The sequence below is a fragment of the Lemur catta genome, chromosome 5 (assembly GCF_020740605.2).
Source record: "Lemur catta isolate mLemCat1 chromosome 5, mLemCat1.pri, whole genome shotgun sequence".
Taxonomy (NCBI): Eukaryota; Metazoa; Chordata; class Mammalia; order Primates; family Lemuridae; genus Lemur; species Lemur catta.
In genome coordinates, this window is record NC_059132.1 from 38,023,070 (window position 1) to 38,050,362 (window position 27,293).

A 27,293-nucleotide genomic window follows, 5' to 3' on the forward strand; every position below is an offset into this window, starting at 1 on the left:
CCAGCAGTGTGAGGCTGTGTGGACTCCAGCGTGGCCTTGGGTCCTCCTGGGAACTCTCCAGGCTGGTGGGGACATTATGATCAAAAGACGGTGGACAGCAGGCACATTTAGCAGCCATGTATTAATAACTTATTTATAATCTTTTGCCCCTTTCATTTTCTAGTTTTTGTTAATAAATTTCAGAAGACTATCTTTTTTTTAAATCACCTGGGAAACATGAGTGACAATTTCATCTCTGGCAGATTATTCTCATCTTGTGTTGTCTTCTCCTCTCATATATTTCCCTGATGCTTATACAGAATTTATTGATTTGCTGTCAGTTGCCGTCTCTTCATTTCAGCAAAGCCTTATCGGTTTCCGGCGGGTGGGGCGCCTGGGGCTTCTGCCCTGTGAGGCTCTGAGTTTGTGCGAGTGAAAACACTGGCTCCTTCGCACTGAGACGAGGTGCACTCAATAGGATGGAAATAGCCCAGGAAACTTGCCACAAGTCCTCACCCGTGTTGGGCTGGACAAACTAAACTGTGTCATAGGCATCTAATGCTCCTCCCTCCCCCAGCAAGCCAGGACACAGGCAGCATCGGAAAACACTCTCATTGGTTTTTTGGATGTTGCTTAAATTGATTGTGCAAATAATCTTTATTACTTCTCTTTAAAAGCTTATTTTCCTTTCTTTCCCCCTGTAGGCTCCTACTGCCTCTATTTGGCCTCAAAGAGAATTGAGTGCAGGGAGCTGACAGCTGCCGGTTGCCAGTAGAACGTCTTAAAGATAATACTGGAATTCCTAAATTACTAAGCTTTGTATTCTGAGAAAGTGGCAAGCCCTTTTTGGTGGTGGGCTGGGATGCATTAACTGAGCAACTACCTTCATAGAGTTACTTAGTAAGTTATTATTAACTGCTTTCAAGGGGAGAGGAGGTGTCTTTGAGAACAGAGTTTAGGATAAGTTCTTAGAAATAGAATTGCTAGGTGAAAGGTTTGCAAATTAAAAATTTTAATAAATATCAACCAAATTCAGTACTTCCAGTAGTATATGAGAGTTTTAGCTTTAGTCATGAAATGTTACCTTTTTTTAGAAGGACGTGTATGCACAGTTTTAAGGAGATACTTAAAACACTTTATACTAAAATGTCTACATCTTCTAACTGTTCAGTGAGGTAGGAACCCCTCACAGCTGCTTTGATTCCTGCTCTGTGGTTCCAGCTGTTGGAGTGGAGCAGCCCACCACCGCTCCTTGTTCAGACGGTTGGTGTTTTGTTCTTGTCTACAGTTATTCTCATATTAGTGTGTGGTACGTTGTGTTCACTCGTTAATTCGCCAAACATTTATTAAACACTCCCTGGGTTCAAGGCTTATCTAAGACAGAGGAGTGAGAGTGCAGTGCATTGGCAGGAGCTTGCAAGGAGAGGCCGTGTTGCTTCTCTGTAGTGCTGTGAATCAACTCGTTCATTCCCCAAGCTTTTCAACAGTGCACATGTGCTCGGAGTTGAATGTGGACAAGGGTCCTTATCTTTAGGTGTTCAGAGTCTGGGGACAGGTACAGAACAGGAAGGGGCCTGCAGAGTGCCAAGACGCTGTCAGCTGGCCTGCCTTGGAATCCCAGATACCCCTCGGGCCATGAGCCTGTGTGTGTCCTCAGGGGAGTAAGACACCTGGGCGTGTAGAGTGAGGATGGCGATGTCAGTTTCAGGGGCTGTGGTGGGCCGAGGCAGATAGTGTGGTGACACAGTCAGTTAGCTCAGGGCCTGCACCTGGGACCCTCCCCTCTGTGACCTGGGACCCACACACTTACTGTGGGCTGTTGTGGGCACCAGACAGATGCTCGTGAAATACCGACACCTTGCCAGGTCTGCAGCGGGCAGCTGGGCAGAGTTCACTGGCCAGGGTGGACGCCTGATGGAATGTGGCCCCTTCTTTCTCCTGGAAGGTGAATCCAGCTGCCCTCTGTGCTGTAGCCTTTAGTCACTTAGCCTACTCTTTTAAAATTGCAGATAATACATGCCCTTTGTAACACAGCAACCGATGTAGAACCTTATAAGGAAACATTAACATTCACTCCCTTCTCCTGTCCCACCTCCTTCTTCCCTCCCTTCTCTCGTCCCTCCCTTCCTTTGCCTTTCTCCCCTCCTTCCTTCCTCTCCCCACCCCCCTTCCTTCCTGCTTCTCTTCCCTCCTTCTTGCCACTGGGATTCCTCACACGTCACTCTGAAACTTCGGTTTTTCCTTTAACTTTACAGTGAGTCACAGTTTTCCAACACCTGGTGATTTTTCCACCTAGAATAAAACCGCAAACAAAGCCATCTCTGGAGCCTACCTTTGATGCTCTGAGGGCCTCTTGGTTGAGGTACCAGCATCCAGCAGCTCTGTGCCCAAAGGCTGGGAGGGAAGGCAGGAGTGGACGACGCCGAGCGAGCAGCCGCCCCTCCTCGCCGCTTGGCACAGGCAAATGTGGATGTCAGCTGACAGAGGAAGCCCTCATTGTTTGAAGATGTCCACCAAAACCTAGAAGAGTGAGAGCAAGCTCAGGCGCTGCGTGTGGGGGTGATGTGCACAGAGATGAAGCTCGAGGTCTCAGGGCTTCTGTTCTGCGCTTGCCAGTGAGACATGTTCCGGCGGGAGGACCCCGGTGTTCACGGGGGTGCAGCTGGCGAGCACAGGCCTGGGGTGGTCTGCTGGCAGCTTGGCCTGGGAGAGCTGGGTTCCAGTGTCTTTGGCACAAGTGTGGATTTGGAAACATTCGGAGGTGACGGATTGAGGCCCATACCCCAGCCTTGGGACTTAATCTGGTCGTGATGATATTAATAGTAATGATGATGGTGAAGAGCACACCTTTGCCACAAGCCAGGCACTGTTCTGTGTCATTTAGTCCCCACAGCAGCCCGTGGAGGTCGCTCCTCTCGGCATCATTCCCACTTCACAGGTGAGAAGAGTGAGGCGCAGGAAACCTGGCCCGAGGTCAGCACAGGAGCAGCAGAGCCAGGGTGTGGTCAGGGCAGGCCCTGTCCCACTTGAGTCCCCGCCCAGGGTGGAAATGGATCGTTAGAGGTCGAACCCACCAACAACTAACATGTTAGTTTGTGGCTCCAGATGCCATGAGTGTGTCCCTAAGTAGGAAGCAGAACTGCAGGCAGATGGGAGTCCCTCACTGATTGGTCAGCACATTCTCAATTTGGGAGGCAAAAGGTTTTCGGGAAATGACTCAGACATGGTGTGGGGTGCAGAGCAGAGCAGGGAGTCCTTTAAGACAGATACCTTTCTGCACCCCGCCTCCCCGCTGCGCGGGTCCGCAGGCCCTGCCTTCCTGCCTGCCGAGCACCACTTTGTAGAGAGCTCGTGCTGATGGTGTCAGGTTCTCATGCTTGCTCCGAGATGTTTTTGTTAATTTTATTCAAAGGCAGTTCTGCTTGACTCTCACCAGACCGGCTTATTTCCCATGGGCACTCTGGCACGTCCCATGCCTTAGGACTGGCCACCCCGTTCATCTCTGCATCCATATAAGACCTAGAGCACTAATTCTCCTTCTTAAGGAAGCATGTGGCTGCCACTTTGCCCTTTGAGGACAGCATCTTCCAGCAAAGCCAGCTGATGCCCCAGCAAGGGCTTTCCCGGGCCACGTGGGGCCTTCCTCAGAGCCAGGGACGAATGTCCAGCTTGAAGGGAAGGACCGCGGCATTTCTGTGTTGGGGTTCGCCCTGTGTGCAGGAGGCTTCTGCTTCCTCAGAAGGCACAGGAGGCCTCTGGGGTAAACAGAGGCAGGCAGCTAGAGTGGGGAAGAGCCCAGAGTCTGGGGAAATGCTGCCAGAGAGAGGAAAAGAATGTGGTTAGCTGCATTTACTAACAGGGGATTGAGTCTTCATTTTCCTCTTTATCGCTTTTATATTGGATTTTGTGAACAGTAAATTCTTATTTTGTTTTTCCAAGTTATAAAAGTAATATGGGCTTATCAGTAAAAAAAAAAAAAAAGAATTCAGACCTGATAGAAATATGTTCAAGAGAGTGAGACTTGCCATAACCTCACATCCTGAGATAACCATGCTTAATAGGTCAGCATGTATCCCTCTAGATGTTTTTTCCATGTGAATTCTAACCTGTGGCCTTCCCGTTGGTTTCAATACTGACTTTTTGCATTTGTGATTGCAGGTGGCTGTGAGGGGTGTTTTTGTTTAGGAACAGCATTGCCATGCCACAGCAGTGGAGAGGCACATTGGCACCAGGGCAAATGTCATTCCCTGCAGGGAATACACCAACTTCTGTGGTTTTTATTAAAGTGCACATTCTGATCAAACAGATCTGTGGTGGGCCTGGGAGTCTGCATTTCTAGCAGACTCCTGGTGATGCGTGTGGCTGGGTACTCGGGAAGAGCTTGTGTGAAGCGCACAGGCTTGGGTGTGTGCACATTAGCAAGCCGGAGTCTCCACAGCTGGTCTTGCGGCTGTCTGCACCGCACATCGTGCCCGTCCCGTGGCTGTAGGTCGCCATCCAGAATAATCGAGAGTGTGAAGTCAGTGAGAATAAAAGGCCCCAAATCCTTACTGGGCAGCGTGGACTAGGCATTGGTGCACCTCAAGTGAGCAGATGGAGCCTGGGCTTTGTGGGAAAGGGGGGCCCACAGCAGCAGAAAGCAGTGGGCGGCCTCCCTGGTCTCTGAGTCCAGCAGTGAGTCAGCTATTTTGTGGTATTGAGTGATCTTCTGTATCCATAAATGTATACTTTGATTCCCAAACTACTTTTAAAAAATCTTAATCTGTGTCACAACAGTATAGTCTATGGGGTGATGAAAATGTTCCGAAGTTAGATTACGGTGACGTTTGCACAACTCTGTGAATGCACTAAAAACCATTAAATTATATACTTTAAAAGGGGTGGCTATTATGGTATGTGAATTATATCTCAATACTGCTGTTGTAAATTTTAAAAAGTATATCTAAACAAATATAAATTGTTAAAATTCAGACGCTGGGCAGGATTGGAATCCCGAAGAACCCCGGGAAGAACCCCGGGAAGAACCCCCCGGGGAGAGCATCTCACTCCCGCCCCGTCCAGCTGGCCTGCCACTCCGGGTTGCTCACCCGCCCCCTCTAGGGGTCTGCGACCTTCCTCAGCTCCAGCTTGTAGCTTGTTTCACTGTCCTCTAAAACATTCACACTGGAAAGTCACATTTTGGTGTGAATGTGGCAACTGCCTGCCTGTGGGTTCCAAAACCATTCTAGATCCTGCCTGATTCCAGGCCAGCCTTGCCCATCCCCAGCTTGTGCGAGTGGGCAGGGCCGGCATCGAGCCTAAGCTCGACATGGCCAGAGCAGTGAAGAGAGTCTTAAAATAAAACAAGTATTTTAATATTACTTTTAAGGACTTTTTCCCTGACATTGCTGAATATTTAGAACGATGTTTCTTGGTTTCTGCTCCATCATTGAGGCTTGTTAGAAGGGCAGATTCCTCAGCCCCACGGTAGAGCTGGAACTAAGCTGTGGCTCAGGAATCTGCTTTTCTAACAAGCCTCCCAGATAGTTTACAGACATATCAGACTTCTAGAACCACTCATGTAGAATATATGCACACACATGCACAAATTATAAAGGAAAAAGACCGTTGTAATCCCATCTCTTAATTGGCGCTTCTTTATGCCAGTTTTTCCCTACCCCCACCCCATGTGTGTTTGTCTCTATGTGGTTTTACATATTGAGTTTATATTGTATTTATAGTTTGGTACCTGCTTCTTCCTTCTGTTTAACATTATATCCCAAGCATTTTCCCATGTCATTAAATATTCTCCAGAAACATGATAATTAAACATTTGCCTTTCAATCCATCTGACCCTGTCTCATTTTCAAAAGCTTGGCCAAGCCAGGCCAGGTGCTTAGGGGAGCTGACCTCCTCGTTTCTTGCTGGACCTTGTTTTATAGATTAGCCAGAAAGGTTGCAGTTCCGGGCGTTACCACATTCAGTCTTCTTTCTACAGGAGGAGCATTGCCAGGGAATATAATTTTGGTATCTCCTTAGTTTCATATGCAGATAATTTGATAACCAACTGATAATTGACGGCAATTCTGTTTGGAATTTCCAGAAAATGTTCTCTTTTTATTTTTGCTCTGAAATGAATATAGACATTATAAAAGACAGTCCTGTCTGAGTCCAGACCTGTCCCTGCTTTTGACATAAAGGTCAAGAAGTATCAGGCGGATTCCTCTGTCTTCAGTAGTAAGTGAGTCTTTCGTATTTAGTTTTTTTTGGATTATTAGTCCTTAAAAAGTAACTAGGTTTTTAATATTTTAAACATCTGTGTTGTTATGTGTTTCATGCAAAAGCCCGACCTAAGGGTGTACACTTACAAACTGCGCTGACACTACCGCACGACCTGAATTCACTTCCTTTGAACAGCAGCCATCATAATCACAATGTTTCTTAATCTAAGCTAATTTCAAATTTTAGATTAATACTTGAGATCAAAAGCTGTACCAATCAGAAATAAACTTAGACAAAATACATAAAAGCAACAGCCCTAAATTTCCTAGAGGTACAGTCAGTTACGAAGTTCTAAGAAAGAAATATGCAAGTCATTTTGTGTGTTGTCTTGGCTAGACTTTAGGAGTAATTAATTTGCAAATATTAAAGTGTCCATCCCCTTTCTTCTATGACAGATGCCAGAGATGCAGAACAATTGAGCAAGAACAAAGTGACACATATTCTGTCTGTCCACGATAGTGCCAGGCCTATGTTGGAGGTAAGAGAGAGTCATGGGGTGTGTGTGTGTGTGTACGTGTGCACACACGTGTGTGTTTTCATCTGGACCCAAGGGAATGTGTGTGCCATTAATGAAGGCAGCCACATCCCCTCTGATGCCAGTGTGCTCCTGTCATCTCTGGAGGCACAAATGTGTGCTCCGGCAGCGTTTATGTTCCTGCCCTGCTGGTAGCGGGGCAGAAGCGTGTGTTCAGTGCTAGCTTGACTTCTTGGCTAAATGTCAAGGAATAAGCTGAGGCTGCATTTTCCTCTGGATTTTAAGGACATTTAAAACCTATTTCCATTCCTTTCAAAATGATTTCTGGTTTTAGAATCCAAAAGAAGTCAGACTGCTCATTTTCTAATATTTTTCCATTCAAGCTCAAATAGCTACTGTTTGGATTCAGGAGTAAAAGAAAACAGAAGGTCAGTTGTCCCTTGGCGGTTTCCCAGGCTGCTGTGGTGCAGAGACTCCTGGTGTAGAAGCTGTTGTGTTTTAGGCTTTCAGGGTAAACAGGGTGTGTCTGCTTATGTACTAATTCCAAAAACCTCTTCAATTTTACCCTGACGCACGGTTTGAGCTGTTGGCCAGGGGTAAAATCTATTTCTGTTTATTGGCCTTGACAGAGCCCAAGTTACCTCTTTTTAGAAAATAATGCATGTGTGGTTGTAATGTGTATGTGTTTTTCTATTTTAGGGTGGGGTGTTGGAAAGGGAGGGGTGGCTTTTCTGAAAGAAATAATCCTGGTTCAGGCTGTTCTCATTTAAATTCATATTATACAAAAGTAGGTAATATTTTTTATTTTAAATTTATTTATTTTCTTTAGCCATCAGAGCTGTCAGATTTTAGTTTGTATAAAACAAGCTAAGAAAATGAGAATGTAAAATAATAAATGATTCTGATGAATGTCATAGTATCAGAAAATCATAGGTGGGGAACAACCTCAGTTCACTGCTCCAGATCTGTGAGCTCCTACTTCCTTCTGTTGTTTTAGCTCATAGTTCTTTTGCTAAGGTGCTGTAATTTGTGTTGCAGCATGATTTTATTGGAAACAACAACAACAAAACTTTTTGGAGCCTAACAATTCCTTTGAAAAGAGAAATTCCATTTTTAAATCTGTCATCAACAGTTTGTATTTAAAATATAGCTATGGCTAAGACGGTAAGTTAAACTGCAAACTGGTCATGATTAACTTCCTCTTAAATCACAAGATGAGGCTTGAGGTTTCCTTTATTTTAATAAATTGCATAGATGCCTTTCCCACCCTCAGCCTCTGGGCTGGCCTCGCTACTGTATGCTGCATTTAATGAAACACATGGTCATGTATCATGTAGCCCTTAAATCTGTTCACATTTTAATGTCTGTCTAGATACAAGATTTTCCAGTGTTAGAAATGAAAGGGCTCTGGCTCTTATCACCTGGGAAAGCATGGGCTGGAGAGTAAAGCAGGGGGGATTGAAACCCAGGTATACAGAGACCACAGACCACCAATTGCAGGCAAACTGTGTTCCCTCAACGATGGTATACTATGTGTTCTTTTTTATTTCCTATATATCTCAGTCTAGAAGGACAATTTCTGCCATGAATAAGAAAGAGAAATAAAGGAAAGAAAGAGAGAAAGAGGGAAGGGAAGGGAAGAGAGAAGGGAAGGGAGAAATTTTGCCCCTTTTCTTCACGGGGATGGCTTTTATTTGGGGACATCCTATTGTAGTCTTTGGGTGCTATTATTACCTTAGCTAGATAGTAAATACTTCCATGTGATTTCATATTTATTAAGGGTTATACCACCATTGGTCAGCATAATGTAGTTTAGCATTGCCCCTCTTATCAGTTTATTCATTTTTAACTTCACATGTAGTTCACAAAGACATCTGTATTTGAAAAATTAAACAATAGCTTGTCTGACTGCGCAGGTGGGGGAAACGGGAAACTGGCACTGTTGGAACTGCCGTGCCCACGTTAACTTACGGGAGGCCCAGGAGTTTCAGACCTTTGTTTAGCTGTCTGCCTGAGGCATAAGGGCAGTCTTCTGTCTTGACTGTCAAATTCGGTTCCAGAAGCCATGACCTTACCCAGTCTGAGGATGAGTCAGGGAAGCCGTGTGTTTGGGTCAGTAGGGAATAACAGATGAGTTTGACTCCTTAGCAGCACTTGCTATGCCAGACTGGTCCTTGGAGGGACACAGGGTGCGGTGCAGGGGCGAGGGGCATAGAGTGCAGGGTCGGGCGACATGTGAGCTGCTCCAGGCCTGCTGGGGAGCCCCAACTGAAAGGGAAGGAACAAATAGTGGGAGGGGAGAGAGCTGGGCCCCTTTATTTTATGAGATCTTCAAAATTTTATTTTGTTTTGAATGCCCCCTAGCTTACTCTGGGTGGTCCTAGTCCAGGGCTGAACAGAAGTAGGTAGGTGGTCACTGTGTAAAACTGAAGGGTTTTAGTCCTGCGTCATTGCGGCAGCTCAGTGCTGCAAAGCCAAGTATTGGGCACTACACTGTAGATGCTGATTTGGGTCATTTCCAACAAACATCTCAATGGGTTTGAAAGCTCTGGGGCGCTTAGCATCAATTGCCAAAGGCTTTTAGAATCTCTAGATCTGCTTCGGTTGCCGTGGAGGCTAAGTGAGAGAAGGTTGTCACATTGTTGAATGTGGTTTCTAGAATAGAGGTCGTAGGTCAGGGGGTTTGTGGACTCGCAGAGGATGGACTGTTGAACAATAGGCCTAGGGTGTGATACTTTAGGAAAAGAAGGAAGTTTGGGGAATTTAGACACTGTAGGTCCCACTGGAGGTTTCAGAGTCGTGGTGATGGAATAAGCGTGTGAAAGCTCTGCAGTGCAGACACATGTTGATCAGCCTTTCTGAGCAGGGTGTGTGTGTGTGTGTGTGTGTGTGTGTGTGTCATGCCACCTGCTGAGATCCCCTGGAACTGTGTTCTGTGGAATCCGTGGGATCCTGCTAAGGAGGCCCCTGTATGAGCCTCGTGGGTGGGCGCTTGGCCAGAGACTGCTGGGGCAGCTTCGGAGCTGAGGCCCTGGGCGGGAGGAGCCAGCGCCCACCCTGGACTCGCTGCCGCTGAAGCTGCCTTCCTGCGATCGTGAGAACCTGCCTCAGGTAGAATGGGAAATGGCACAGTTTTGTACCCGTTATACTGTCTGGGATGGAATAATCTGCAGCCTGTCACAGTTCCTGACCAATGACAGGGCTATAACGTGCGCCCACCAGGAAAGGTCTGATGAAGACATTTATAGTCATTGTTTATTTATTGATTTTACTTAGGAAGGAATTAAGGAACTTCTGCCTTGGTTGCTTTTAGGTGGGTTAGATCTGCCTGTCCATTATTTGGGTAATTTTGTTTAGATGGGGGGGGAGCTCCCAAAATGTCACTCGCAGGGTCTCTTGCTCTTCCTGGCATCCTGCCTGGGAACAGAAGGCGAAGGCGCCATTCTCAGTCCTTGCTTCTCACTGACCGAGCTGGCCGGTGACGGGTGGTCTCTGACGCTTCTTGGTGGATGAGATGAGGTTTGTTTATCCCCTGGACACTGCGCAAGGTGGTCAGCCCCGGGAAACAGGCCTGAGACTCCAATTACTGTGTCTTCAGAAGAGTATTTAAGGAGTAGGTTTTCCAGAGTGAAGCTCCTCAGAAATGCTGTAGAAACCTGGGGCCCTTCAGACTCTCTAGAGTCGACCCTGAACTCAGGCGAGATTCTGAAGATCTGTGACGACATCTCTGTCCCTGCTGCTCTTTGTCTGACGTGGGATCCAGCATCGTATGGACAAAGGCCCGGAAGTTGGGAGACATGCAGGGACTTCCCGGGACCCCGCAGCTGGTCTGGGTAGCCCGGTGGGCAGCCGGGTGTTCACTCCCAGGCCAGAGGTGCTCGCCAGCGAGCCTCAGCGCCTCGGCCGTGCCCGGCACGAGTGCCGCTTCTGACGTCCTCAGCGCTGCTGCTGGCGAGCGCCAGGTCAGCCCTGGCAAGGGTGGTGCCATCTGGGCTGGCTGGTGGTGTAGGAAATGCCTTTCCCCGTGCCAGCACCAGTGAGCAGGATTTTTGCTTTTGTTTGCCGCACATGCCCTCTTCATGTGTCCTGTCCGCCTTCTAGGTGGTTCTTCCCTTTGAAAGCAAAGGGCGACTCTATTCATTTGTTCATTCCGTGAGCTCCTGCTGTGTGCCAGGCCGGGCAGGCGCTGCAGGTAACGGAAGGGCATTCATTCCTGGGGGAGCCCTTAGCATGTAATCTAGATGTGCATCATGGCTACTTCAGACATATTCACGACAGTGAGAGAACAGCTGTGGCTCAGGGCAGGCGACAAACCAAGGAGGAACAGAGTGTGTGGAAGCCCAGAGAGCAAGACCCTTCTTTTGCCACATGAATCTGGAGGCATCCGCAGTGACAAGGCATTTGATTGGGCCTGCGGCGATGACTGGGAATTCACTGGTCTGTGACATTCAACTGGCAGAAAGCCGGGGGACAGCACACGAACATGGCTTCCTCTGGCACAGCCTGGACTCCACTCCATGATCTCTTTGACCCCGTAAGAACTCTGAGTCCAGCAAGGCAGGTGGCATTATCCTGGTTCCTTCAGGGCATAACCCAGCCAAGTGACTTTCCCATGTCACCTGCCAGCACGTGGCAGAGCTGGAGCTGGAACTGAGGTCTCCTCGCTGCGGAGGCACGGTCTTCCTGCCAGACATCGCCCCTTGGGACTATACTGTGGTATCAAAACTTTGGCACACATGGTACTAATGTATTAGGGGGAAAATCATGATCACATATGTTACTTTCAAATAGAAAGTAAGCTCAGACCTCTAATTATGATGTTTAAGGGGGGAAACAAAACCTCCTTTGTTTCCATTGCTTAGAACTTGGTTGAGGAGTTGTTTGCATTTCTTTAAAAGTGTTTTCTTATTTGGGGGTGTGGGTGTCAGCAGGTGTCTTCAGTACCTACTGATGGCTCCCGATTTGAGGTGTGGTGAAAACTCCTATCTCAAAGATGGTGGTTTTTAAATCAGAAATCCGATATTGTTTGTAGGTGATGAGGAAGAAATATTGAGCAATGAAAGGTTTCTCCCTTCCCCTGAAAAAAGAAACAAAGCTCTATCTTTCTAATGTAAAAATTTCAGAGTTTGTTTCAATTTTCATTCTTTGTATTTAACCCAGAGCACCTGCAGGAAACAAAACTATTTTTCACTGTTAACAAAAATACTTTTAAAAAGTATTCTCATGCCTTCACTAGGCTGCTAACACAAAAAATTTTAATTTTTAAATGATGCATATTGTAGAATTAAATAGAAAAAAAATTTATACAAATCAGGGTATTGTAGGTATACCAGGTAGATTTTATGAGATAGAGCTTGGCTTGGATGTAGATATTTTCTACTTTAAATGTGTCTTTTATAATTTAATCCATTTAAGTTTTTTTAAATATATAAAAAATAGGATTTTTTCATAGGCAGACATTTATTCTTAGTGATTCTGTTTTCTCTTTCCTTCAACATTAAAGACATTTTTTGAGGTATCGGTGACCAGAATTTACTTTTGTTAGTTTTATTTGTAGTTGGCCACTTCCGCTTTTCTGATTTTTACTGTTATCTCTCTGTCTGTGCTGCTGGCTCCATTTACCTGCTTGCTTGTGAGGAAACCCTCAGAAAGTCTGGTGCCTGGTCAGCCTGGGCAGTCAGCCCTTTCCCACAGTTCTGTGGCCCACGGCTAAGTGGCCCTGAGGCCGAGCGGTCCCATCCCTTTGAACAGTAGTTAAGTTGGCTCCCCAAGTGTAAAGCAAAGCAGAACCAAGATGTTAAGCGGTATTTAAAGTTTAAGAAAACATGCTTCTTTTTTCTCTTCTTTTTTCCCACCCCCGCTTGCCTGCCTGAGTCCCCTCTCCCTCAGAGCTCAGCCCAGCTGCCCTCCTTTGAAAGAGACACTCCCAGGGCCCTCCAAGCTCAGGGCTTCTTCCCTTTTTCTGTAGTATCAGTAGTTTGTACTGTTGGCCAGGCCATGAATCATGTATGCTCTGTGACAGCTTCTCTGCTGTGTCCAGTGGCTACTTAACCTCCACTTGGTGACGTGTCTTCCAGCCTGTGTTGGGCTCCTGGGCTGGTCTGCGAGCCCTGGGCAGGCAGGGGCCTTGCCGGGGCTTCTCTGGTCCCCACAGCACTCAGTTTGAGTCCAGAGCACAGGGCCCCTCTGCAGATACCTGCAGATGAACGGTGAGCTGTGTGCATTTCCAGCTACATCCCAAAGTGAGAAATTATGTCTTTGGTCACTTGTGGCTCATTGGGGTTCTGAAAGTAGAACCGTGTCAAGAACGATTTATTATTAATCATGAGTAATTTGTGAAACTAGAGGATCCGGTTTGTGCAACTCAGCCTCAATTTTGTGGGCTATTTGTGTGGTCCTTCACTTGTCAGTAAGCATGGCCATGTGTGGATGTCCCATTCTACAGAGGGGCTGCGACCTCCGGTTCAGAATCGTCTCTCCCTAAGTTGTTACAGCCAAGAATCCCCTGTGCAGCTTCTGTGCCTTCTCATTGATCTCCAAAGGTCTTTCAGCTACCCTTGGTTAGCGTTAAAAGCTTAGTTCTACAAGGAGGACCATGCATCTAAGACACAGATAGTGAATAATCAATTAATTAATAAGAGTTTGCCACAGTCAAGGCTGCATGGCCAGGGTGGGGACAGAGTTGGTGGAGACGTTGTCTCAGGCTTCATGGAGCTTATAGTCAAGTCATGAGAAGCTGAGGGAACATTCCAAGCATGTGGACTTGTGTTCTGGCTCGTAAAGGGAGAGCCTCGTTGCTTGTAGTCCCTGCTGGCAGCCCCTGAGGTCACCTGCAGTTCTGCCTCTCACCTGGTGACCGCATCAGGCCTCAGCTCTCAGGACCTGCAAGTCACAGAAGCTGTGGGCCGCAATTCTCTGCGCACAAGGAGGATAAACACCCAGAGCCACACGTCTCACACACGTAGAGGTATACAGATGTTTGTGGCAGCTCTCTTTGTAATGGCAAAAACTTGGAGCCAACCCATTATTCAGCAGTAGGGTAGTGGTCTGTTAGGGTTCATCCATGAAGGAATATTTGCTAGCAGTTCACAAAGAAGTGCAAGATTTCTGTGTGTTCATAGGGAAAAGTTCATTGTTAAGAAAAAGAAGTTGTAGAATAATACCCATGATATAATCTCATTTATGTTGAATTTAAAGTTGACGGTGTACTTCTGTACGTGCGTACCCAAGCAGGGACATGCATATTCTGTACATGTGTACCTAAGCATGGAGATGCACTGGTGGCTCCTAAGAATGGTTATTCCATGGAAGAGAGGAGGAGGGTGGGAGGAGGGGGTGGGAAGGATGATTTCTACTTTTTTTCCTATTTTCTTTTGTTTCTTGAGTTTGTTATAATGAAAATGTCTCCGAAGCATCTCTTTGAATGGCGAGAGGGAGGGAGGGCAGGCAGGAGCGTGGGTGGTGTCTGTGGCAGTGACAGGTAGGTAGTGTCTGAATGTTTAGGCCTGTCTGGAAGGAGTTCTGTGTTGGGTAGCGCTGTGTCTGTGGATTCCTGAGTGACGAATGACATCAGACATGCTACATCCTTTTCATCTGTGGTTAACAGATACGAAGCAAGTATGTCATTCACTTCTTTTTAGCCATCTCAATCTTCAGAGGGAGAAGATAGCCCACGACACATCTCTAATCGTATAGACTTCATCTTCAATGTCAATATGCTCTGCTTCTGCTTGATTGGTTGTATATTGAATGAATTTATGTCCCTTTCTTAGGATTCACAGATACCCTGGGATGCAACTGGAAACATTGGGCAGGATTCCCCAGTTGGACTGGCCGTCGTGTCCAGCATGGGCAATTTCAGTCCTTTCACTGGTGTTGCAGAAACACCTTGGCTCCAGTTGCTAACGAGGTCTGGGGCCTTTGAAAACAAGTCATTGTTTGACCCAGACTGGTTTTCAGATTGAAGGTTGTTTCCAGTGAACCTCAGCTGTTTTCACCTCTCTAGGAAAATGTCTTTGATGCAAGAATCAGTGGTACCTACTCTACCAAAGGCTTGCAGCAGCTTTCATGTGTTAAGGCAAATTTGTTTGAAGCCAAACCCAGATTTAAATAGCTATGACTCAAATAGAAATGATTATGGTAGGTATCGAAAACTGTCTAGTAATTGCTCTTTCTCGAATTAAGCTATAGCTAGGTTCCCCGTGTGTGGGCAGTCAAGTGCACGAGAGCGCGCCCCTCTCTGCCTCAGACGCCCGTGCAGGTGGACTTCTGAACCAAGGATTCTGAGGTGAATGGACCAAAAGGGCTTGAGATCTTCTGGCCCTTAATCGATTCTAGGGAGGAAACAGTGTCGTTTAAATCTCTAAATGAAAGAGCTCTGCGTGAACCTCCTTTTGGCCTGGCTTCCTTCCTAGAGACGCCTTGAACCTCAGCTGCAGCCCTTCTCTCTAGTGCCGGTGCGCGCCGACCACCCTCCCATGCAGCGGAAGACATTCACCAAACTCCCTTCCCGGGTTTTTCCTTCATGTCAAGTCCCAGTTTCTAGAGCAGTTCCTGCCAAGCCCCACCTTGTCCTTCATCTCCTGACTTCTCTATGTGATCGAGGACTAAGTGCATGTGCTGAGTACCGCGTTCTCGGACTGGGCTTCCCAGGTTGCATCTCCCGGGCCTCAGTGGGGAATATGCACGTGGCAAGATCTGCCCAGATCTCCAAACCAAGGTCTTGGCAGCAGCGTGTAGTGCATGGTCTAAGTGTAGCATGTGTAGACACACCGCAGCTGGACTACCTGTAGGTGCCGAGGGTGTGATGCAGATGGTACGGGTGCTGTCCACTGTGCCGGGCCCACTGGCCTGTGGGCTGGGAGATTTGGGGAAGACTTTAGGAAGAGAGGGGTGTTGAGACAGCCTTGTAGGACTGAAGTGTGACCCAGTGTGGAGGAAGGGTGTCTGTTTTTAGCAGAAGCAGCCCTTCGGGGCAGGGCAGGAAGGAGGAAATAAGCCCTGAAGCCCTAGAAGATGCCAGAAGGAGTTCCACCTGATCATAGACTAGAGGGGCTGGTCAGTACAGTGGGGTAAGGGTGGTGCCATCTTTAGTTCTCCTTTTGGCTAAATTGAGAGTTCTTCCTCCAGATTCAGCAAACATTTATTGGACACCTACCTCATATCAAGGATTGGGGATAAAATACAAAGAGAAGTGAGATGGGACCCAGCATTAAGGAGAGCCAGGCACGTAAATCCTCACAGCAGTGCAGAGTTGCACATGCATAGCATCGGCAGGGGCCCCTGGGGACCAGCCCTGCCAGGGCATCCAGCAAGGCTCCAACAAAGAGGGGACAGGCCGGTGTGCTCCTAAATGCTAAGAGAGTTTTCCGAGGCAGTGATGGGAAGGAGAGACGTTGGAATTGGGGGTGGATTCTAGATAGAAAGAGCAGCATGTGCAAAGGCCCAGGGTGAGGCTCAGCAGAGCTGCGGGTGGCCCGACTGGAGACGCAGGCTCGGCGCAGACTGGGACAGGCCTTGTTTGTCAGGCTGAGGAGTCTGAGAGACTCGGTGAAGGTCTGTGCACAAAGTAGGTGACACACCCAGGCTTCCTTTCTCGGATGTTGACTTGGGATGGAATGGAGTAAGGGAGACGGGTGGCCCAGAGACCCCGGGAAGCTCTTGCCGTAATCCTGGTTAGAAATGATGAAGCTTTGGTCTGGGACACCTGGCAGTGGGATTCTTTTCTAGAAGTGAGAGTCAGATTTGATCTGAAAATCTTCCACAAAGTGACACAGCAATGTTGAAAATGAAAGGATAGGAAAAGGTTCTCTAGTAAACATGACCCAAAAGAAAGATGGCATCGCAATAGTTTGATCAGACAAAAGTAGACTTGAAAGCAAAAGAAAAAATAATTGATGTAAGGAGGGAAACTACACAAATGGAAAAAGGAGCACTTCGTCAAGAAGTTACAATAGCCATGAATTTGTATGTACCTCACGAAATACCTTCAAAAGGTGGAAAGAAAGTCCTGTCTCGGGTGCAGGGGCTGGGGACGCCTGGGGTGCAGCCCGGTGCGGGCAGTGCCCACTGTGCGCCCCCCGTGGGCGCCTCTGCAGGGCGGAGCCGGGTAGGGCCAGAGAGCAGGTGCAGTCCCGGCGCCCCGAGTGGTGGGAACACGGCCCCAGGGCTCCGGGGGAGGCCACGCTGGGCGTGAAGACGTGGCCCTCACTGCAGTGTGTGTCCGGGCCGCCGGGGCTGAGTAAGGCTGTGACTGCACAACCAGACGGGGACGGGGCTGACAGCCCCACTTTTACATGGCGTGATGTTACAGTGTTCAGAGTCTGCGGACAGGTGATCTCATGGGTCAGCACATCCGTGTTGTGAGGCAGACACGTCTTCGTTACTCCTGTTCACCCCTCGTGTGGGTCCTCGTTGGACTTGTCTCCTCTGAGGGCGAGGGCGGCGGCGGCGTTTGGGTTCCCCGCAGGGGCGCCCCTGGGCAATCTGGCCTGCCGAGCGCCTGCGGCCCCCTCGCCTGCAACCCCAGCCCCGGGAGACCTCACACACAGGCCTGTGTCGGGCACCGTGCGCACTGGGAAGGGGAGAGCGAGTGACATGAAAAGCTCGTCTGGGAAGCTTGAAGAAGGGAGGCAGCTCTGCTAAGGAGTTTAAAATGAAGTTTGGTGCAGACAGCCGAGGACAGTGTCTGCGGAGAGTATCGCGAAGGGAAGACGTGTTTCTGGTTCCAGTCAGGACCACACCGTGTGTGACTGGCAGAGTAGCAGAAACCCCGAGCGTCATGGTGGTGATGGGTGAGGACGTCTACACCGCGGGCATCCCGGGGGCGACCAGCTGCTTGGGTACAAGGCCTTGGAGTCTGCAATCAGAAATTTGAATGGGAATTTAAAGGTGGCCGGTTGGTTAAGACCCAAAGCAGGGTTAAAGGGTTCTTGTGGGCACAACTGTTGTTTTTAGCCATAAAAAAAATAATTATTTAAATGTAGACTGGTTTACTGAAGACTGGTTTAAGCAAATCTGTTGTTTTCAGGTGCTCTTAATAATTCATTGCCTGGGAGGAGATGCAGGTGGACCTTGTGTCTGCCCACACCTGCAAGGGAAGTGATCTGACCTTATTTTAAAATTCTGAGAGTGAAGCAATAGCATCTAGCTAGTTTCATCACCCTGGCGTAGGCTAGGTGGACAGGCTCTGTACGTGCTGCTTTTTAAACTGTTCTCCCGTCTGTGTTTTATGGAACTCCCCGGGATGTTTTGGAGATCCGTGTGTGAGGGGGTGAAGGACAGTCACACCCTGGGTTTGAACTGAGAGATTACTTCTCTCCTTTCAGTTACCACCACAAGTATACAGATGTCAAGTTTGAGCATTCGTCACTGAGCAGGGGCATCTTTAGCTACCCCTTGCCTTGCCCCCTTTTCTGATGGGAAAGCAAATGCAATGCCTGGTGAAAGGCCACACCGTAGGTAGGTGGCTTCTAGCACTGAGCCGTGGGAGGGAAGCAGGTGTGTGTGAAATCCGAGTTAGAGCCTCTTTCTCCTGAGGTCCAACTTTTGCTTCTCAGATATTTTCCCAACTAAAAAGGTATAATGCATCAGGCACCCAGCACCCTCGGTGGGAGCCACAGGCACTGCCAGAGTGAGGGAGGACCTGTGGGAAGCAGCCAGTGGGTTGTCCCTTTACTGTCTCAGAATAACTGCAAAGGGACAGGCTTCCCTGTCATTTGTAATTCCAGGGCAAGGCATCTCGGACAAACAGCTGAGCCCAGACTTTGGCTTGAGACTCCTGCTCTTGGAAACTGTTCCTAATCAGAGTAGTTCCTAGATGAGGTCAGGCCAATGTGACCTTGGAGGAGGCAGAGCCTGGCAGTGGTAGAACAGATACACATTGAATTTATCTGTTTCCTGAAATACCTTGTTCCAGGAGACCTGCCCCACGGCACCAAGAAGGCACCTTCCCGTCTACTCTAAGTGACAGTGAGTTTAAGCCACATTATGGAATGGCTCCACCCTGTGCCCTAAAGAAAAAGAGGTCTCACAACTAACAAAAGAAGAATAACATTTCCAAGTGTTTTTTGGCTTTCTGGGGTTTTTTGGTTTTTGGTTTTTCACTGTTCCTTTAAACTGAAGTTTCCTGCCTTTTCTGATGTAGACCTCTCCAGCTGCTCCCCCACTGGCGGCAGCTTTGCAGCTCAATAGCTTTGATGGTCATCTGGCCTCCCTGGTGACCCCAGTGGGGGGTACTCTGGCCTCCTCCGTGGCTGGGGCTCTGTCTGTGCTTCCCCACGTGGGCTCTGACCAAGGTGGCCTGGGGCTTCCTTCTGTGCCATGGTGTAAGAGGATGCAGCTGTCAAGTAAAAATAGCTCGTCAGATAGCTAGCAGTGGCAGGCGTGGGGGAGGGGCTGGTGAAGTGCTGCCCGGGCAAGGGAAGGGCCTGGAACACCAGCCTGCTGGTCCTTAAGCAGAGCTGGGAGCCTGCCTGCCCGCGCCTGCTGCGTGTGGGCATGAGGCAGTGCTGTAGAGCACAGAAATGTAATGCGCTCGCTGATCACTCACGTTCACCCACATCACAGAGGATGCTCCTGCTCCTGCTGAGAAACAGAAGAGCTGCCTGGTTCACCTTACGTCTCTCCACATGCCCAGCCCATGGGCTTTCTTTCTGCCTGGCGCTCTCGTGGCTGTTCTCCTGTGGCCCGTGACCGGCCCTCGCCAAGTCTGGCCTTGTGTGTTGTGAGCCTTAACCTGGCCCACGTAGGACTGGCCAGCCCTGGAGGGCAGCACCCTGCTCTGGGTCGGTGTTTGCCTTACTCTGAGAACAAACCATTTCTAGGGTGTGTCCCAGAGGGAGCCTGTGGCGTTTGGCTGGAGGGTTCGTGTGTGCTCTTTAGAAAGGAGCTACTCGGGGCTGCAGGTCCTGTCCAAGCCTGAAGACAAGTGACTGTCTACAAAGTGCATAACTCACCCACAGGTGATGTATTATCCCACCGCAAGTGAGCAAACTCATGGGTCAGTCATCTGCAGAAGAGGCACAAGTAATGTTGAGCCGTGCTGCATGCCTCCCCGAGTAGAGCTGTGTTGGAGGGAGGCCGTCCATCCTGCACAGGGGGTGCTGGCTCGGCAGGTGTGCTTGTGGAGCTGCAGCTCTCTCCCTCTGGGCCCAGGGAGTTGTCTGCGCTGGGCACTCTATAGCAGGTGTGCGCAGTGCTCTACTGGCTGGTAACCTGGCAGGTGGGGCTGTTGTCAAGGGACAGCAACTGCAGACAAACCTATCACTGCCGTTTATTGAGCATCTACTACGTCCTGGCACTGCACTTAGTGTTTCGCACATGTTGCATCTAATTTCCTTGTGTATAAAAGTCCTGTATTCCAGGGAAATCCCTCTGTCCCTCTATTGGAGTAAGGAAGAAAACTGAACACAACTGCTCATTAAGGATGTTGCAATTCTAAGAGAGTGGTGTGCTGTATCATTTAAATGTAGAAGAAATGTGATATGTAAAATGAGCTTCTAGTCATCAAAATGACTCTGTGGAATGGGACTGTCTAGACCAGGGCTCAGCACAACTTGTCTGTCAAGGCCCAGATAGTAAGTATTTGGGGCTTTGGGGGTCCTGTTGCAGCAGCCCCCTACCCTCCACTGTGGTGTGAGGAGCCGCAGATGACACAAGAGGTGGAGGGGGTTAGCTGTGCCCTGTAAACATGGGTCCCAGTTCGCCCGGGCTGGGCTTTCCCCCCGGCAGCAGGGGCGTCACTGGAAGGGATCTCAGTGCTTCCAGTAGCCTGGGCTGGGCCTGAAGCTCAGGCCATGTAGCACCCAGGTTGGTGCAGCCCTGAAGGTGCCCGGGCGTCTTTGCCTTGGCTTCCCCTGCTAGAGTTCTCCCTTGTCGGCGAGTCTGCTCACCACGCACTGCTGAGCCCACCGAGGTGTGCGGTAAGAGAAGGTGAGGTGCAGGCCTTGTATGGCCACTTGTCCAGGCAGCCACCTGTGGGTGCCTCAGCCAGCCTGGGAGCAGCCTGGGTTGGTGGCCATATGTTTAAAATTCCAGAAATGCATCTTCCTCCCCACACGCGCCTCCTTTGACATGGCAGCCCTGTACTGGTGACCTTCGCGGAGGGGGTGCTGGGACACTGATAGAAAGGCAGCTGCCACAGCACCTGGGGAGCAAGGGATGTGAGGGGCTTGTGGGGAGTTGAGCTGGAGTTCAGCTGGAGTCTGTAGAGGGGGAGGCCAAGGAGGGGCAGGAAGGCCCCCTGGGGAGCCTGGCGGGTCACACCGGGGCAGGGTTGACGAGGAGGAGGCCATTCCAGAGAGAGAGACCGCAGGACGCTGGCAGGGCAGGGGAGGCAGGGAGGCTCAGGACATGTGGGGAGACCCACAGCACCCAGGCTCCCCAGAGTTGGGTGAGCTGGGTGGTGGCAGGGAGATGCATGGGGGGAGGGCAGCATGGGGCAGGGACAGGTGTTGAAGGACTTTGCAGATGGGTCTTCCTTATTTTGCAGATAGGGAGGAGTGACTGGACATTTTTTAGCAGCTGGGACGCATGATGTATACAGAGAATGCTCTTGAAATATTTACTGCTGAGTTCTCCCGGTGGCTTCTAAGCATCCTTCAGCATGGCATTCACTTCCCTTGGGAAATGCCACGGGGTGGCTTGCTTTGGAGCCACTGCTGAGACTGGCCCCATTTTCATGAGTCACGGCGCGTCCATCACCGAGTCCTGCAGCCGGACCGAGAGCACTCGGGAGGGTTTCCAGTGGCGGCCGTAGCGGGCCGGTGTCCCGGCTGCCTCCCCACACCGCGCAGGCCTCAGGAAATCCACGCTCCGACCCTGCCCGCTGGAGCCTCGCACTGAAGTACCTTGAACAAAAATACGCATTCGAGTCCTCATCTGTTGGTCTGACGAGTCAAATGCATGTCATTTTTTGACTAACCTGAAAGAAGCCAACAGGTGTCAAGGGTTCTCATTTGCATTTCTGTCTCAGAAAGTCAAACCAAAGGCTAAATCTTGTCTCTCCACTCGGACCTTCCCACCCGCCCCCACCCCATCTAGTACCACAGCCGTTCTTGGAAGTTGTTATTTGTAGTAATGTTTCCTAAATTTAGCTCATGCGGGGAGAATCAGGGGCAAGTGGGTGCTTTAAGAAAATACACCTTCAGTTTAGAGCCTGTTCTTAAACCATGAATTAGGCTTAACTAAAGGACCCTCTATCTTTTGTGATGGATTTCCACAGGAATGTCATTGAGGTTTTTGCCATGGCACAAACAATAAGGAAGAGAGGTGGCCAATAGTCGCGCCTGCTAGAGCTCATTTATTTTTAATGCCGGCTTCCAGTTCTTAGTCCAGGGACGGACGCACGCGCTCCCGGTTCCCCCAGAGGTGAGGACGAACACGGCCATGAAGACGGCCCTGCTTTTCAGTCTTCCTAGGGCCGCGATTTTGAATTCTAGTTTTCCCTTTAATGTTACATAATTTCTGCAAATGTTACGGGCTGTGAAAATTCTTAAATTGAGGAGGAATAATGAAAATGCATGTGCCGGGCACTGGGTTTGGCTTCCACACTACACGAGGTGGGCGTCTCCACAGGCCCCTCTGGGAGGAGACGGCCCGCAGGTGCGTGGGTCCCCAAGCAGCGTCACCTCGGCCACCGCCTCTCGTGGGTCTGCCACCTTCCAGAGGTGGTCACACTCGTTGTTTAAAAGTTTACTTGCCTTTAGGTTTATATAAAAGTGCAGAAATTACATTCACAGAGACAGAAAGGAGAACGGGGGCTGCGGGGGCTGGCCGTGGGAGGACGGGAGGTGGTGGTCGCTGGGGCAGGCTCGGGTGGGGAGGTGGGCAGGCTCTGGAGGCGGATGCTGGCGACGGCTGCTCAGCACTGTGAATGAACTTCATGCCACTGAACTGTGCACCTAAAAATAGTTAAGATGGTAAATTTGATGTTATGTGTGTTTTACCACAATTAAAAAAAAGTATAGAGTGGTTGTCTCTGGTGGAGGAGGCTTTTGCTGCGTGTGTTTCTTGTAAGAGTACTATAAGCTGTGGTCTTGCTTCTGATCAGGTGAGGGGCAGTCCAAATTTAAATTTTGTTTGAAACTTTATTATATTTTTCTCTTTTTGGGGTCCGGTTTTTTTTTTTTTTTTAGGAATGTGATAAAATTAGCTCTTGATAAGGTGACTGGCTCGTGTGGCTGCACTCTTGCGCGGGTGGTGGGTGAGCAACGTGAATGGAGAGCGTGCGCCGCAGAGGCCGGGTCAGCCAGGCACCCGGCCCCGCCGCCTCCAGGCTGGGGGTCAAAGACTGCGGTGCGTCTCTGCAGGACGGCTCCCCTGCTCACACGCTGTCACTGGTGCTGCACGGGCTGAGACGAGACACCAAGGTTTGTAATCGTGACATTTTTATTAGCAGCTGAAACAACCTTTCCACTGCGTGGATTCCTGATCCTGTCCCCGTAGGAACTCTTGAACAAGCCCCTGCAGGGATCCAGTTCCATCCCACAACTGGCGTTTGTGAGCTTTCCTGGGAGAGAGATAGCGGCTTCCAAAGAGCCGGATCTTTCCTTGTGGGATGTCAGCTGGGTTCCTCAGAAGACTCTTACTTATGGTGTTTCAGAAAGAAAAGAACAGTGAATGTTAGAAATCATACTTGAAACAAGCGAGAGTTTGATCTCTTTCCTAGTCTTGAAATCAGAATCTTGGCCCTGCTTTTCAAGGACCTGCCTACGTTTTGTTCTAAATGCGATCTTTAGTTTCAGGCCCAAAGAAAGACAAAAACCTTACTTTTGGTGGTTACTATACTTGTTGAAACAGAAAACTGAAAAATATTAGAACTTTTGAGAAGGTGGACTGAGGCGGCTTGAACTTTTGTCAAGAAGAGCCTCTGGGACACTCCCGCTGTCCTCCACCAAGTGATGGCTGTTGTTTCTTTTGAAACCTGAGCACAAAAGCTGCACCAGAAAGCTCTCCCCGGCAGGTCCCTTCTAACTCTTTTGCTTCTTTCCTGTATTTTCCTAATGTTTACACCACGTCACTCCCTAATGGCCACGCTGCTTGGTGCCGTGAATGTTCCGTGTCTGTGTGGACCTCCACAGAGGGACTTTTTCTTAATTCTTCCCCTTTGCCCTCCCTTTGGTGCAACGTCATCGGTATGGGTACAAGTCCCCGGACATGCTAGGCCACTCACAACGCCATGCTGGTCTTCAAGCATAGACAGAGCCCCTTGCCCTTCGTTGAGCTTGTTTTTGTATTTCAGTGCAAAACAAAATAAGCACTCTAGATTGAAACCTGACATTTAGTAGCCCCATAGAACTTTGGGGGCCACTAAACAATTAACACATGTTAATTGGCTTTCCACCAATGGAAAGTGCTGAATTTTTATTTATTTAGTGAAATTTTTATTTCAAAGGAGAAGATAACCAATCTTATTTTTTCAAATATTAGAAGTAGTATGAAGGAGTCAATGCCATGTAGCAAATACTATACTAATGGAGACATTGCTATTTTTATTACTTATGAATTATTCAGATTATTCTAGAATTTTTATAAGCTTTTTTTTAACCTCTGAGTTCACTATTGTTTTTGCAATTTAGCTAAACACATCCTATCCCTTATCTCTGTCTCTGCAAACCTCAACGCCAGCGAGTGTCCCTTTGTTTAGGCCACTGCTGTGCGAAGCACCCACTGCACGTCACATTAGAGCACTTCTGCAGGGCTCAGTGCGTTCGCACCGGGGTAAGTTTCAGTCGGCCCGGCTTTCTGGTGGCACTGGAGCAGTCGTGCTGCTTTCTGAATTAGTAACCAACTGCCATGAACCGCACACGTGTGCAGGCATCCGGAGCCTTTTTCAGGCAACTCGAGCTCTCTGGTCTGTGGCCTCCACGCGGGATCCTTTCATGCTTTGTTAATGACTAAGCCAAGATGCCTGGGTGTTCTTGGGCGGCCAGCAGCTGAACCTTTTTGACAGTTTTGATTCCTTTCTTGACTGAATTTGCATACTTCTTATTGTAGATCACGCGGACTGGTTCTTAGCTGCCTCTGGTTCCAGTGGACGGGAGGGAGGCTGATGTCCTGGCGTGTGGACAGCGTGCCCTTTGCATGGTGTGTCCCTGTCACCAGGATAAGGGATGGGTGCTTCGCAATGGTTTTTTTCTCTGGGCTAGTCTCAGAGGCGATCTTGGTGTTAATTGTTCTCATTGTCTCATCATGCAGCAGCCATTTAGTGAGTGCCTACTATGTGCCAGGCATCTTTCCAGGGAAGTTTATAATTATCGTTGTTGGTATCTGTCCTTGAGAGAGCATGACCTTGTCTTACGTTTTACATTTTCTCTGTCCTGCCTTAGCAGCAGGGGGTCCCCCAACTTGTGTTCGGGAGCCACTCTGTTCCCCTGTAGGAGTTGCGCAGATGGAATGTATTGACAGCTGCTGCATGCCCGGGCCAGTGCGTGAGGGTGGGGCCTAGTGTGGCCAAGAGTTGCCTCTTCATCCTCTGTGGCTGGCTTCACTGTCTTCCCGGGGCAGATTCTCCAGCCCACCTGACAAGGTGTCCCTGCCCTGTGAGGACGACCTCTTTTCCTCTCGTGCATTGGGCACCATAAAGAGGAATGTGACCCCGTCCAGGGACTGCCTGAAGGAGCACGGTGCTGCCTGCCACACTGCTGTTGATCTTCACGGTGAATGCTCTTAAGAAGCAAAGAGCTATTTAACCTGCCGTCTGTCCGTTCTCTTCCTGTTCGTTTTTTGTTCTTTCCTCCTGGACTGGGGTGATTTTAGATTCCTCTAGAATAAAGTGGCTGTCAGTCAATATTGTAACAGGCAGGCATTTCATCCTGTCTTAGAGGGCATCCACTTCAGTATCCTTGCTTGATTTAAGTGCAGCTGAGACTGAAGGTGGCAGGAGAAGGGAAGGTGGGAACTTGAGAATCCTTCTGGTCCCTCTGGAATTGCCAGTCTAAAAGGAGGGTGGAGGAAGGAAATGGGAGGAAAGGACTTCACAACCTTCTGGCCTGGTCTGCTGCCAGCTCTCGCTCGAGAGCAAGTGCAGAGAAGAGCCCGAGTCATGTCATGGCAGCTGTAGGACGTGGCCAGTGCAGGTGCCCACGCCAGCAAGCGTGGTGGCCTGCCTGGAGGGTAGGAGTGAAATGCGTTTTTTTTTTAATAATAGCATCTCCTTCAGGTTTCTTGCCCTTTATGTGATGGCTGTGAGACCTCTCTGCGCTTGGAAGTGCTCTGGGATTTCAGACAGCTGCTCAGCATTCCCAGCAGAGCACTGCCCCCGGGGTCCAGGAGAAATGAGGACAGAGACAGAGGAGGCTGGGGATGCCGGCGTGGCAGCCACATGAGGACGAATCCGCTCTTTACTCTGCTGTTCCGCCAGAGGATGCTTCAAGCTAACCCTCGGGCCGGAGCCTGGCGGTCTGACCCCGTGTTCCCGTGTGGGCACCAGCCGCAGTCACACTCGCCCTCAGGATCCACAGGAGCCTTTACTGGAAGATGTAACAGTTAACTCAAAGCTAGAAACAAAATGCACACAAACTACAAGGGGGGAAAATGGTTTTTTTTGACCTCTCGTAATTGTGGGAGCAGGGAAAGGGGAGCTGTACCTCTCAGGTCTCAGGGGCAGACGCCAGTGCCCACCGGGAGCCAGTCTCAGCAGCAAGGGTTTATTAAGAGTTTGTTGCACACTTACGGTTTCCTCAGAGGAGATGGGAAACAGGCTTTAGGCTGAAGTTCCGGCAATGATCCACATAGCACCACACACCCCAGCTGGTCCGGCAGGCGCCGCTGTGGGCTGTGCTCAGGCCCAGCCCCCCTGGCACCCACCGAGCACATGCGCCCCGCACCCCCCCCCAGCAGCTCCGCTCTGCCCACCTGTGTCCCCCCTGACCTGCACCCGCACAGCGAGGGGGGCTGCGGGACGCCGTGGCTTCTGCACAGCAAAGTGAAATTCACGGTGTGAGGAACTATCAAAATGTGGACAAGGTGTGGAAGGATTTGGGGCAGCCACAGATTTAGATGTTCCTTACAGGACTGTATTAGCAAATACAGCACAGAAATTCTTGATGACAGGAGTTAACAGTGAAAGTTTAATAAAAAAATCGTAAAAAATTTTTTTGAATAATTCCAGAAGACATGTTGTTTTGTAACTTTATCTTGAGGGACTGTGTCCATATCGATCTTCTACTTATCCGTCCTTTCATTCTTCTAGGTCCTTTATTTTTCTAGTTTCTGATATGCCCCTCCTCCCTAATTATCCATGACATGGTGGCAGGATTCTGTGAGATTAGGCAATTAAGTGAAGAAGTTTTAAAAATGGTTCATCTAATTCTTTATAAAGTCATATTTTCTTGCAAAGAGAATATCAGATGTTTATATTTTGTATTTTTACTTAACATTCAAGACCATTTGAACTATGTTTTCAATCCCTCTGAAAAAGAAGCAACCAGGATTTTGATAAAACTCAAATTTAGCATGATTTTTGTAGCGTGGATTTTTAGCATTTTATAGAGGACTGTATGAGATTGTTTTTTTCAAATTGGGCCATTGTTTTAAGAAAAAATGTTTCACTGTTCTGAAAAGCAAGCAAAATAAA

At 49.0% G+C, this 27,293-nt stretch overlaps 1 protein-coding gene across 5 annotated transcripts in view; it reads left to right on the forward strand.

Moving 5' to 3' along the window:
* Window positions 1–27,293, forward strand: part of DUSP22 (dual specificity phosphatase 22) — a 55,357-nt gene that overhangs the window by 12,787 nt on the left and 15,277 nt on the right. For 4 of the 5 annotated variants that reach the window (XM_045551551.1, XM_045551552.1, XM_045551554.1 and 1 more), the window contains one exon: window positions 6,636–6,718. In XM_045551551.1, coding sequence (XP_045407507.1) covers window positions 6,636–6,718 — 83 coding nt within the window. Of the gene's footprint in view, window positions 1–6,101; window positions 6,200–6,635; window positions 6,719–27,293 lie in introns of all 5 variants that reach the window. The other variant, XM_045551556.1, reaches the window with a different exon arrangement.